A 13,265-nucleotide genomic window follows, 5' to 3' on the forward strand; every position below is an offset into this window, starting at 1 on the left:
TGTTTGCTCTTGTCCCTAGCACATGATTCCTTTGCATCAGCCCAAACACATGTACTGTAAGGCATTAAAAGAAATTAAGAACCTAACTTCTCTAACCAAAAACTAATCCAAAAAAAGAGTTTATTTTCAACAGGATCACATCTACAACCCAGTCTGCTCTGTGATGGCACCAGCTATGCTAGCACAAAGGTGGATTATTGCAGAGAAAGGAATAAGCACCTAGGATGGGAAAAAAAGTTGGACTTTAGCAACCACACTGACTTTTTCCCATTTATGCTGTTTCTATTACTATTAGTTTTACAAAGGCTGACCACCCCATCAGGGCCAGCAAGGAATGACAGGATGAGTTACTTCTTTCGGCAACAATAGCAGGCGATGATTATGCCTGAACTTTTTGTCACAGTATAGACTTATGTTTGTCCCCAGAAACAACACAACATAACCTAAGGTAAAAATCCTCATTAGTTCTATTGACATATCTGCTTTATTTTTTTCTCATATTTCCTGTACAAAACTCTTTCTTCCCCTATTTTTTTTAATTATAAGGCTGTAGAATCTCTTGCCATGTAATTTATAAATAAAGCATAGTCTCATTTTAACTACTCAGATTTTCACTTTAACAAAGTTGCTTTTCAGATGAAGGGTCTTTGCTTTATTACTGTTTTTCTGTGAGAGAACAGAGATGTTATTCATTCAGTTAGATCAAAATATCTTTTCTGTAAAATTTGCTCCCTGCTTGACAAAGGAATGGAGGTTTTAATTCTATTAACTAGTCACTATGACATACCAAACCTTACTTACAGACCTTTTGGGACATTTTGGCCATGCCAAAAAAAACTGACCTTGTTCAGTCTTACACAAAGAAAGGTTAAAGAGGGATGTGAGCTCTGTTTTCTTTAACTACTGAAGGGCACTATACAGACAGAAAGCAGACGGAGGTACCACAGGAGATGAGCAGCAACTGACCCAAGCTGCAATAACAAAACTTCCAATTAGCCACCAGGGGAAAAAAGAAATAAAATACTGTGAGGGCGGTCACACCTTTGAACGGAGGCCCAGAGAGACCTCTTGGAGGATCTTCATCTCCACAAGTATTCAAAGCTAGTTTAGATAAGGCCCTGAGCCATCAGATTGAGCTGGCCTTGCTTTAACGAAGAGGAAGAACAGAAGCACTGCACCCAATGACCTCTTAAGTTATTCTCTGATTATCTAGTCATTTCCTTTTGTATTTGTTGTATTGGGCAAGTGCCGTCTTAGGAACCCTTAGGGCCACACTCTAAAAGGACCATGGATGAACCTGATGCTCCTAGTCAATGGATGAGAAACCATCTTCACATTTCCACACTCACTGTGTACTACTGAGCAAGATTCTGAACGTATTTCTTTGTTGCCTTTTACTGCTCACAGCATTAAGAGATGAGTGCAATACCGTCATTAAGATGAGAGCAATACATCTCAATGTATTGCCTAACCCCATGTGCACTGAGTTATACAGTCCTCTCGAATCAAGGAGCCTTCGCTGCCTCATGTCACACCCTGCTAGGACCACCCAGGCTCAGCGGCAGCTCTGACCGCGGAGATCCATCGCCAGGCACCTCTGGGTGGCCCGAGCCCCGGGTACCGCCGCACGGGAGGCCGCTCTCCCCGCCCCTGCCCGCACCGCCGCAGCCCTTCCCCGCCGCCCGCTCGGGCCTTGCCTCGCAGCCTCACCACGCCCGGCCTGCTCAGGCGGTTACCTCCGCTTCCCCGGACTCTGAGGAGGGGCGCAGGGCCAGTGGCCCGCGGGCGAGGAGCAGGACGGCCGGGGCGAGGCGAAGGAGGAGCCGCAGCCCCGCGCTTAGATTGCTCTTACCCGAATTTACCGCCAACGGTGCCGCCATCTTGGGCAGAGGGAGGCGCGTCGCGGCGCCGGCGCGTGATGAAGGCCCGGCCAATCCGCCGGGCTGCGGGAGCGCGTCCCGCGACTTCCGCTTTTCCCGGCTTCGGGACAGCACAGCCGGCGGCAATCACGCAGCGGCCGCTCCCGCGCCAGCGGCTCCGGCGGGGACAGCGGCGGCGGCTGCGGAGGCAGCGGCAGGGGCAGCCCCGCGGTCGGGCCCCGCGCCCGGGCTGACGGGAGCTGTAGTCGCAGGTTGATGGTTCGTCGTGTCGGGAGGCTTCGTGTTCGTGTACAGACTTTACCGAGGTGGCTGCGGGAAAGGGAGAGCGCCGGGGTTCTGCATTCCCACCTTCGCACCTGTGATGTAAATAGCACATCAATTCCGTGCCGTTCAGTTTTTCTTTCCCCCTTCCTTTTCCATGCCTCTCTGAGGGGAGTCTTTCATAGAATCATGGAATCAGCTGAGTTGGAAGGGACCTCAGAGATCATCAAGTCCAATCCTTGATCCACTACCGCTGCGGTTACTAGACCATGGCACTAAGTGTCACATCCAGCCTCTTTTTAAAAATCTCCAGGGACGGAGAATCCACCACTTCCCTGGGCAGCCCATTCCAATGTCTGACCACCCTCTCTGTAAAGAAATTCTAATATCTAACCTAAACCTCCCCTGGCACAACTTGAGACCATGCCCTCTTGTCTTGCTGATAGTTGCCTGGGAAAAGAGACCAACCCCCACCTGGCTACAACCTCCTTTCAGGGAGTTGTAGAGAGTGAGGAGGTCTCCCCTGAGCCTCCTCCAGGCTGAACAACCCCAGCTCCCTCAGCCTCTCCTCACAGGACTTGTGCTCGAGTCCCTTCACCAGCCTACTTGCCCTCCTCTGGACCTGCTCCAGCACCTCAATATCCTTCCTGAACTGAGGGGCCCAAAACTGGACACAGTACTGGAGGTGTGGCCTCACCAGCGCTGAGTACAGCGCTTTCCTTCCAAGCCCTGCCCTATAAGCCGTTTTCACTGAATATGGTTAAATATCTGAATTCAGATGCTGCACTAGGAGATAAATGTATTAGATTTTTTTTAAAACTGAGAAAAAGATTACTAGAATGGCTTCGGTTTCTATGGTTTCAGCCTGAAGTCTTCAAAAAAAATTTTTGTTTACAATCTTGTGTAGGGACAAAAAAAAATGAAAAAAACCAACCAAAAAACCCAAACCAAACAAACAAAAAAAAAGCCAACCAAATAAACCCAGCACTAATAGGAGTTATCCTGTGAAGAAAGCTCAATTTAAAGTATCAGGCATGAAGAAAATAAAGCAAAAAACATATCTGTACATATACATATCTGGAGCTAAGGAGCAAATATCAGTATCTTAGAAGTATTTTGTGTCTAAGGTTTAGTTACCACCCTCTGTCCCAGTAGCAATCAACTCTCCACCAGAAATTCCCTCCTGTACTACCTTCAGGATAAAAGATTTCACCAAAAGTATTCATTTTCAGTTCCAGTAGTTTCCTCTCTTGAACTTTATTAAGACAGTATTTCACGGTTGCAAAACCTTGTCCAATGAGCTAGACCCAGGGGAAATTGGCAAAATAACTATCTTTGCTTCTCTGGATCTCCCCTATAATGTGATGGCAGAGAGCAGTGGTCTTGGAGTGAGAGTGAGTTGGCAAGGAAGCTATAAGAAAAAAGAGATGGAAAGCAGAGAAACTGTTTCACAAGGATTAATCAGAAGAAGAGAGAGAAAAGGAAATTTTAGAAAAGATGGGAAAAAGTTCTGTCCTATCAAGAACAGCTTCTCTCAGAGTTCAATAGATTAATCAGTTCTCACTAGCTGGGCCTAATTTGTTGATTTAGTCAAAGGCCCCATATTTCCTGGAGATTTACCTTTTCCCACTCTTAGCCATTAACTAGACTAGTCCTATAGCAATGACAATGATAGTGAATTATTCATTTTATTCTAGGAAAAGAAGAGTGCCAAGCAGGAGGTGAAAATAGAAAATAAGAAGTTATTCCACAAGCAGCTGAACTAAAGCAGCCTTGGTACCTGGGTACAGCATTCCTGTACCTTCTCCTGTGCACCCATCACATAAAGCCATAGTTCTGCTCCTACGCCGCTCACGTGCCACCCCAAGCCCCATGACTATGAGAGGCAGGTATCATGATAAATTTGGAGATGCATGTGCCACAGCAAACATAATGGAAAGCTTGAGGGTTTGCTTCAGCCTTTCCAAGCACAGCAGTCCTAATTTTGATCTTTTTCCTTTATGCATTCTCTGATTTTCACAAAGTTTTTGAGCCCTTTAGCCTTTGATCAGATTAGGTTGGAACTGGTTCAGAAATTGCAACAGGTTCAAAAGTTACTGAAGAAACTCAGCAGACAGTGTGATTTCCTAGGCTGCATTTCCTTAAGAAGCATGAGTTTTTCAAGAAAAGAGAGAAATAAATAATTGAATCTTTTTTTTTTAAAGCCTTTCCCAGGCATTAAGAGCTGTCATATTTCTTTCAGCATTCAGATGCAGCCAGATTGCACACACTTTTTGTTAAACTCTGTTGGAGGAAAAAATCCTTCCTAACCACTGCAGATTTAGTATTTTAAATTTCCAGATAATTCTTTCCCCTCCTTGCCAGTTGGCCATAGCAACAAGAAAAAAACCACCAGCCTGAAATAGTGGATGGCATGGGGTAGGTCACTGGGCAGCTGAACTTCAGAAGAAAAATACCACATTTAGGTCCAGCTGCACAGCATTTATTATATTCTTTCTCTGTCAGCAGTGTGGCATTTTAATGCAAAATAGTAGTGACAGTACAGCTCCTAGTATGGATGAAGTAAGAGAGGCATCTAGATACACCATACCATACATTCTGCACATATTTATATTGGCATAACTGCATCCATCCATGCTTTTATGAGTAGGCAAGTCCATGAATAGTAATTCTTGCTTATTCTCAGTTTATTTGCTGTCCTTTAATTTAGGATCCTATTGTTTACCCAGGATCACTGGATGGTTTGGTAGTTTATTTTGGACAAGTCACTACAGTGAAAGAATACCTCATTCCTCTCCCTAACAAAAGCTCTCAGCAAGTTCTCCAATACAGATGGGTTCAGTGAGGGACACTGGTGTCTTTCATCCTTAATTACTAGACAGAAACCTGTGAAGTATCAAAGGTAGGCTGACACTAAATACCTAGGATGGATATAAATTCCCCTGGATTCCAGGGAAAGGAGGTCCCCGATCACCTGTAGGGTAGCAAATTTTGCTTGTGTGGTGAGAGACCTACACTAATTTCTATAGGTGGAAATAACTACTAGTAATAATTAAAATGAGCTGCACAATGGGAACCTGCCCTTTGACTGTAACTTCTAGGCGGTTTGTGATGTATTACAGGTGTAACATTCTTAATTTTGATAGTACTATATTTAGTCTCTGTGGTTTATAGTCAAATCACACATCAAGATATGAACATGATGATGATGATGATATAATTTATTCCCTTCACATGTTATTATTATCAGGAAGAATAATTATTAGCCAAAAAGACATGTTGTTCAAATGCCCAAGAGGCCATGCTTAATTTCCTACCTTTAATCTTCAGTGTCACTATGATCACATCCTGCACGACTGAGTAAAATGAAAAAAGGCTTTTCTGCGTTGCAGCTGAAAAAGTTGCCTTGTAGAAGTGCATCTGCATAAATAGACCAGCCTTGCATTGTGAAATATGCCTCTTTCCCAAAAAGCCAAAAGCATTTCTGGCTACTGATTAGACCATAAAACTTGCCTGAGCTCTTGTTATGACTGACATCTCTGTGCCTCTCAGCTTACTGGTCTGTAAAAATGGGTATAACATCTCACAGCAGGCCTGGAATGCCAACTGAATGCATCTTTAGCCTGGCCCCATCACCTGAACAGGGAAAAGTAATGTATTTTTGGTTACGTTAATTGGCAGATTAAAAAAACCTGAATTCTCTTACTATGCCTGCTAATTTTCCTGAAAAGTTCTTAGCTGGCTATAATTCTGTCTTTGCTGCAAAAAGTGTGTTTTATACTTGGAGAGAGTTAGCTTGGCATCATATCTTAGAAAAAAGTCTGAGACCTTTCCCAGCAGTGTTTCTCAAGGAAATAACTTTGTAATTTCTCTGTTTTCCTTCCTAGATATTTCTAGTGCTACCATGGTATCTAAACTCATCAGAGAAACTGCATGAGGTTGTTGCTACCCTGTGTAAGTGGTTTATCTAGTCCAAAGCAACAAAGAGCTAAATGATCCCAAAGTTATATGAATACCTTTCATGGGGTCTGAGGGTGGGGGGAGAGGAGCTGAACAACAGCAGGTGTTGCCCTTCCTGTGTAGGTGGGGACAATTGTTGATGATAGGCATCTGAGCAGAAATGGATGCCTTAATAAACAATATCAGTAATTTTCCTGCTTGTCAATTGGGTCTTTATGATCCCTGTTTGGGCTTCAGAGGTAAAATGAAAATACTGTTCTTGGCCACGTGAAGTATTGTGAGTTATTTTTTCCCCAATTCCTTTGGGGCCCTTAGAGCTATTTGTCTTGTTATCCTTTGTTCTCTGTCCTGGAATGAAGAATAGCCTTTCTTTTTTTTTTTGTAATAATTTCTCCATTCAGCTACTGAAGGCAACAAGGCAGTTACTAGCCGTGGAGATAATCTGATTATTGTAATGATGTAGCTGCTAGTAACAAGAGGTGGAGAAACCTACAACTGAGGAAATGCTGGAAAGACAAAGCATGAGCAAAGTAGAGATATTTGATATGGTAAATAGAAGTCTTGCCACATCAGCTGCCTTATTGATATTCATTCTGTTCAGTGATTTACATATCAGATTTACAGATGGTTGATGTTTTTGTTAGTTGCCAGTTCCACAAATTTAGTCTTTATCCTGAAATTCACTCTGAGCACTTTCTAAAGGATGTAGTGTACATTCTGCAGCTGACTTATACACTTACTTTATCCTTTTGGGTTCCCATCAGAGAATGAGTGGGTTGGAATAGGTGCAATGCTACAAAAGTGTTATGAGTTCACTTGGACAACACTGAAGGTGTGTAAAGTTGCACAAAAATATATGTGCTAATAATGTAAAGCACAGGGTTTCTGTAATTAGATATAGTGTAAAAGATGGGAGAGGAAGTCAGTCGAAGCCAAATTGAAATAAATCATTACTTTATATTTAAAAACTGAGTGAAATTGATGTAGGAAAAAGTGAGACTCAGGAAAAGGGTATCTTGCAATGCCATCTCTACTGCAATGTAAAATTGCTTCACAAATTATGCAACCCTTTTTTTAATTATCTTCCCAGCACTGTCTGCTTGTTTGGAGTTCTCTGGACACAAGATAAGAAGCATCCTGTAGGCAAAAAGTGTACACGAAATTTAGCTTGTGCACTTCTGACAGTCTGTTACTGAAATACTTCCCCTGTCCCGACACTCTGAGATATCTTACTTGAAGGAAAACCCTGTTTAAATAGGTAGCATAAGAAAGGATTTGCTTTCTGCTCCAGTTCATTATCTGTTTCATTTAAGTTTCCTGAGGATCAGGAAGAATTATGTTTGGGAGCAGGAATAGAAAGGATATGGACTGAACAAATTCAATTTCTGGAACAACCAACTGCATTAATTGGCTCTAATGTCAAAATATTTCAGTGCAAGTCACATGTCTGTGGAAATCACGTCTTCTCCTGCCTTATTTGGTTATGACTATGCTGCAGAAGGATAATGAGAGATAATATTAGCTCTTCACAGAATAATGGGGCAATTGCTGAGACCACATGTTCAATAACTCCTACCAAGGTGACACCTTAGACATTGGAGCACTAAACTATACTAGGTGCTTGAACAGTCAAGGCTGGAGTTTATGGTTTCTGTTAATTCGGTTGCTTCAGTGCTTAAGAGTAGAAAAGTGAAAAACCTTTATCTTATATGAAGGTTTCTGAGCTGCTTGACACATACAACTCTCATATCTTTCTCCTAGATGGCGTCAGTCAAAATTAATTCCCTCATCATTCAAGAACATTCTTATTCTAAATTAGACAAAGCTAAAACTCTACCTTTGAAATGTGCTGAAAAACACCTGGTCAGATAATCTGAACTCTCAGATAAAATGAGACCTAATCAATGAAGAAGACAAAATTCTCAGAATTTGCTGTGTGTGTCTATAGATGTCCAGCATGGTGGAATGATAATCCTTTAAGTCCTTTTGCAAGCTAAGGCTACTACTATTGTAGATTAATTTTGGTAGAGTTATAATGAAGCATACTTGGGAGAATAGTCCACTCCAAAGTTAATTACCTATTGAAAGCATACATACAAGAAATACTGATTTGAAGAACAGAAATTCAAAGGTCAAGACATACATTCAGCATTATGGTTGATATCTGCATAGAGGGTCTCTTTAAGTAGACAGCAGTAAATTATGATTATAATCTCAGGATAGCTTTACATCTCGTGCTATCTCCTTCCAAACAACAATGTATATTTGCTTGCAAATAACACTCAGGTTGTATTGCTCAGCTGCATTCCTAGGCATCTGCCTGTCAACAGTATAATTTTGTTTTTCTTGTGCATCACTTTGAGTCTTGTTTAATGTCTGCGGAAACAGGTAGTTGTGAAGAGGTTCAGCCCAGAAGAAGCTTGAGGTACTGACTCATTCTGAGACACTGAGGGAAAGGCTAGCTTGCAGGTGTGTTTAGATTATAACTACACAAGGACACTAAGATGTGAGAACCCCCTAAAAATTAGGTGGCCTTATTTTTAATGAAGATTTGATTGTGCCTTTCGGGTGTCTTAGTCTGACATTGTTTTATATTGGAAGAGGGTAAATGTGTTTCAAAGTGGGATTTCCCAGAACTTTTCAGAAATTCTAGTGTCAGTTTTGAGGTGAGATTCAAAGAGCTCTATAGGACAGAGTGATGCCTCCCTTTCACAGGAAGAGTTCAGATTACTTGTTCAGGTTCTGAGAGGCTTGCTAAATTCTGCCCTCCCAACTTAACATGCATCTGCTACTTCCCATAAAGGTTGGAGGGGACTTGGGCATTCTGTGCTCTCAATCTCTTGTTAGTGAGTCTTCAGTTTGCAAAAACAATTAAACTTTCACCAGATATGGAACTGGAACCTGCCAGGGAATGGGGCAGAGAAAATCCCACAATTCAAAGGACTAATCTGACCACCAGGTAAAGAATATTTCTCCTGTGATTTATCTCAATGATTAAGTCTTTTAGAGAAACACATTAGCATTTGTTTCACTCAAATACTAATTCACTTTCTTTTCACAAAAAAATATAACTTATGTGTCAACTGCTTTGGAGAGTTCTGGAAAGCCTGAGCTGTATGTGAAAGCAGACCACCAGCTCTGCCAACTTGACCAGCTTTTTCTTTACAAATATTCCAAACCAAGGCAATCTGTATTCATAGGGTAGATTTTTTTTCTGATCTCAGCAAGAACAAAATTGTGGTTTTAATTTTATTGATCAGAGCCATTCTTTCAATACTTTCTAGTTTGTTTGCCTATTCAGATAAACCAGTGAGTCATATAGCCCCAGTGCTCTCACAAACTGATTTCTTGTCTGAAAGTTGTGTCTTTTCTCTCTGTTTATGGCTCCATTAAATACTGATCCAACTCTAAGTCTTGCCTCACACCAACTTTCATACATAACACCAGAAAAAGGACTTTTTGAGTTAGTATCCCTCTAGAGTCAACAGCCTACCTCATTTCTAGGAATCCCTAGAATGTTCGTAAACAACTTATCTCCTCTTTAAATACTGTGCAAACACAAATTTAGAGAAAGTTAAGGGGATAGATATTAATTGCTAGTATTTAAAATTAAGGGAAAAAATGAGGGGACGGTAAATACACACTCAGCTAGTGTCACCCAGGGCAGTGTATGTTTTTGTTCTCGTGATTTTTCTCAGCCCACAACCCATATTTTCTCATCCAAATCACAGCTTAGTAAGACGTTTTTCAATGTAAGCACGGCCGCCATTGCTAGAGCCAATTGACACAAGGACTGCAGTGGTACGGCAGGAATAATCGCCTTTTTGGGAACCTTTTGTCACATGCTGTGACATGAACAAACTGCTGAAGCTCAGGCTTTTCCCAGTGGGACACACCTTGCAGGTAATCGTGCTGTCAGTCTGCTCCATGGCAGTTGCCAGCCCTCTGCAGACTGAGCTGCCAGGGTTCACTCTCAGATCTTTTATTTAAAACAACTGCTTGAATTTCACAGGTGCAAAAGCTTACGCACTGGAGCACTTCCTAAAAAGAGGTCTTAGAGCCACCATACTTTTGAACTTTTGTGTGATTAATTTTTTGGAGACTTCTTTCATAAACTGGTTACTTTGTGACATGAAGACCTCCTGTAAGGAGGACATACCACGCTACTAAACTTTAAAAGTCTATGTAAGATGCAGATGAGCCATGAAAACCTAGTGTGGCTCTATTTATCCTCTTAATTCCACAGTCATCTGAGAGGAAAGATACCAATTAAAGGTGAACTGTACCACAGCTAAGTTTTCTTAAGGAAGTACAGTGTTCAGAATATTAGCCAGGCTTTTTTTACAGCTTTGATTGTTCAGTCACGTCAGCAATTAGAAAGCAATGCCTAACAAAACTCAGTTTAGGCCACCTGGTCCTGCTTGGTATAGGAGTACAACAGAGACATTGTTATTCTTTCAGCAGTTTTCATATTTTGAGACCTGGCTCTTTTTTGTGCTCTTACATGTCATGAAAGTAGATGTACCTCAATAAATAGATACTGCACCTATTTAACTATTTTAAAATAAAATCCACAGACATGGTTTTACTTACATTACTAAATTGAGATAAACTTGAATTTTAATGAGATCTTGAAGATGAAAAATAACTCCCTTGTCTTTACCAAGATCTCAGCTGAGACAACTTACTGTTTACCTGTCCTGAGGTGAGCAGGGCTGGTGCAATATATTTACAAGCATCAAAGTTCGCACCAATCCTTTAATGCAACATCATACTGTCTTGACAAGTGAGCTCCTGTCACACCTGGCTTATGCAGAACATGAGTTCCAAAGCCAAAAAAGTCATGGAAATTCTTGTAACTAATAGTTCCTGTTTATACATCAGCCATGGAATCAATATGCAGGATGAAGTATTGCATTTTTTCAAGTCATGCACTTTTTATTTCATCTCAGCAAATCCCATATGGCTGAGGCGTTTTTATAAGAATGCAAGCAATTTTGGGCTCTGTGGAAAATGCTGAGTGTTGTCAGATGCAGGCAGAGAAGGGCAGAAGAGAAAAAATACATTCCTTTGAATGAACTAATACAGAAGGCAATCAAGGAATATGACAAAAATGAGCAATCATTCTCTCTTGCAATGTATGTTTTACTTTAAAGAGCAGGTGATGACTCCCTGAAAACAATAACACATAACATAATGAAGTCCTGTCTACATAGGGATGCTACTTCAAATATTTCAGATGAGTTGGCTTTAAGTGCCTGGGCTTTCTTTTTTGGCATGAATGAGATCCAGGCGCATCAGCTCACAGCCTTTAGCTATGAGCTGCATCCAGTTTGTGAGAGGTTTGTCCCCATTTTTAAATGATTTTCCCTCACTGTATAGTGTGATAAGGTTTATTTGCTGTCTGGCTCCTGAGTGCCCTCTTCTGTTACAAGATCATCTGGACTAGGTATGTTATCACTCCTGCTGAATGCTGATGGCTTCCTTTGCAATTCCAGCATGTGTGTGTTTCCCCACATTCACACTTTTTTTTTGAGCAGCAGCTCTTTCTCTCACCTGATATAGAATCGTGGGTTGTGTGTATTAGCACATCCAGCCCCAACTCTATGACACTGCCTCAAATATTAGGATTTGTGACTGTTGGCCAAACTGAATGCAAGAGAGAGACATTCCTGAGAAATGGACCAGCGCCACCATAAAGCAAAATACTGCTGGCTGTTCTACAAGAACTGAAGGGCTATGAACAGGACCTCCAGGACTTCTAATGGTCGAGAACAAGATAAGCTGTGACAGATTTATCGATGGGAAGTCACCACTGAACCCCATTATTGTAACTGATCCATGTGACTTACCACATCTGTCAAATGATGTCACTTCAAATAGAGTTGTAGAGCTAATATTTTTTTCAAACCACTAAACTGAAACACAAAGACGGAGGTTACTAAAAAGCTGTTTGAAATTCAGAGAGATGGTTAGCTTGAAAATGCTACAGAGGGAAGTATTCCTATCATGTCCTATGTTATATCATAGCTCTGCATCTCTAAGCCAGCTAGTATCTGAATGTCACCACCAGCAATGGAAATGAGCTGCATGAACCATGAGCCTCTTTCCATCTGTTTGGCACCACCTTCCCTACTGTGGTCACTGTGGTGCTCCACAAACAAGAACTTAATCTTCTCTTCCCGCCTTGCACTGCTTGACTACGCATCTGGACTTGCTGCTGCTCTTCTGCCACTCAAATAATGTGGCAGCAGCCCATGAGTTAATAGGAACACAGATTGCAGAGCAGGCATATTTATTGCAACAGTGAATGCAGGAAAAAAAGCAATAGCAAATATACTTTGGCTTATAATTCGTTCAGCATTCTTTAGCTCCTTTCACATTTTATAAGATGAATTACCCAAATTGAACATTTCAAAATGCTGAGATTATAAAACACTTATAATCAAATCTTTAGCAATATAAAATTCTTGGATTCAGGCTAATTGCTCTACAGTCTGTTCCCTTCTAGTGCACATGATGCTGACCTGTGTCTGTTAACGGAGATTTAAAGGCAAAGGCTGTTCTCCATTTTTACTATGCACAGAGCAAAGTAATGCAGCCTTCTTGGTTTCTTATCTGTATTTAAATATATTGAATATATTTCAGTACCCTTCTATGCAATGCTGGGTATCTTTCTGATTTATCCATTGTCTTTTTCGGTAAGACTATTTCTCATCTCTTGGAAACATACTTCAAGGTAACATGGCTACACAGGTATACAAAGAACTGCAAACTCAAGTAACAGGACACATTGGCCCAGCATCTTCTTCCCTCTTTCCCATTTCAACACCAGCACAGGATTTCTACAGAAAGGAGATGTAGAGTGGGAGGCTTCTTATTTTGTTACACACTACAGGGTTCCCTGGGAACAACCACTTCCTAGGGAAGCCCAAACTAGAAAAACAGATGAGAATGACATTCCAAAATTGATTAAAAAAATATGAAACCTATGATCATTGGCACTGAGTGCAGTGTAGAAATAACAAATATTTGCACTTTGTCCCTGGCAACGAAGGCACTATTACGATGAGGAACATGAGCCTTACAAGCTGCTTGATGCATAAAAAATATTTCAAAAAAGAAAAGGAGGATAGGAAAGAGAAGTTCAAGGATTCTGTGGAT

The 13,265-nt window shown here is 41.3% G+C and overlaps 1 protein-coding gene across 2 annotated transcripts in view; it reads right to left on the bottom strand.

Annotated features, from left to right (window-relative positions):
* NUP205 (nucleoporin 205) overlaps positions 1-1,959 on the bottom strand; it is a 50,323-nt gene extending 48,364 nt beyond the window's left edge. The window contains exon 1 of one of the 2 annotated variants that reach the window (XM_017804341.1): positions 1,853-1,959. In XM_017804341.1, coding sequence (XP_017659830.1) covers positions 1,853-1,880 — 28 coding nt within the window. In that variant the 5' untranslated portion in view covers positions 1,881-1,959. The remainder of the gene's footprint in view (positions 1-1,852) is intronic. The other variant, XM_017804342.1, reaches the window with a different exon arrangement.
* Positions 1,960-13,265: the final 11,306 nt, after the last annotated feature.

Source organism: Lepidothrix coronata, unplaced genomic scaffold (assembly GCF_001604755.1).
Source record: "Lepidothrix coronata isolate B3197 unplaced genomic scaffold, Lepidothrix_coronata-1.0 Scaffold9, whole genome shotgun sequence".
Taxonomy (NCBI): Eukaryota; Metazoa; Chordata; class Aves; order Passeriformes; family Pipridae; genus Lepidothrix; species Lepidothrix coronata.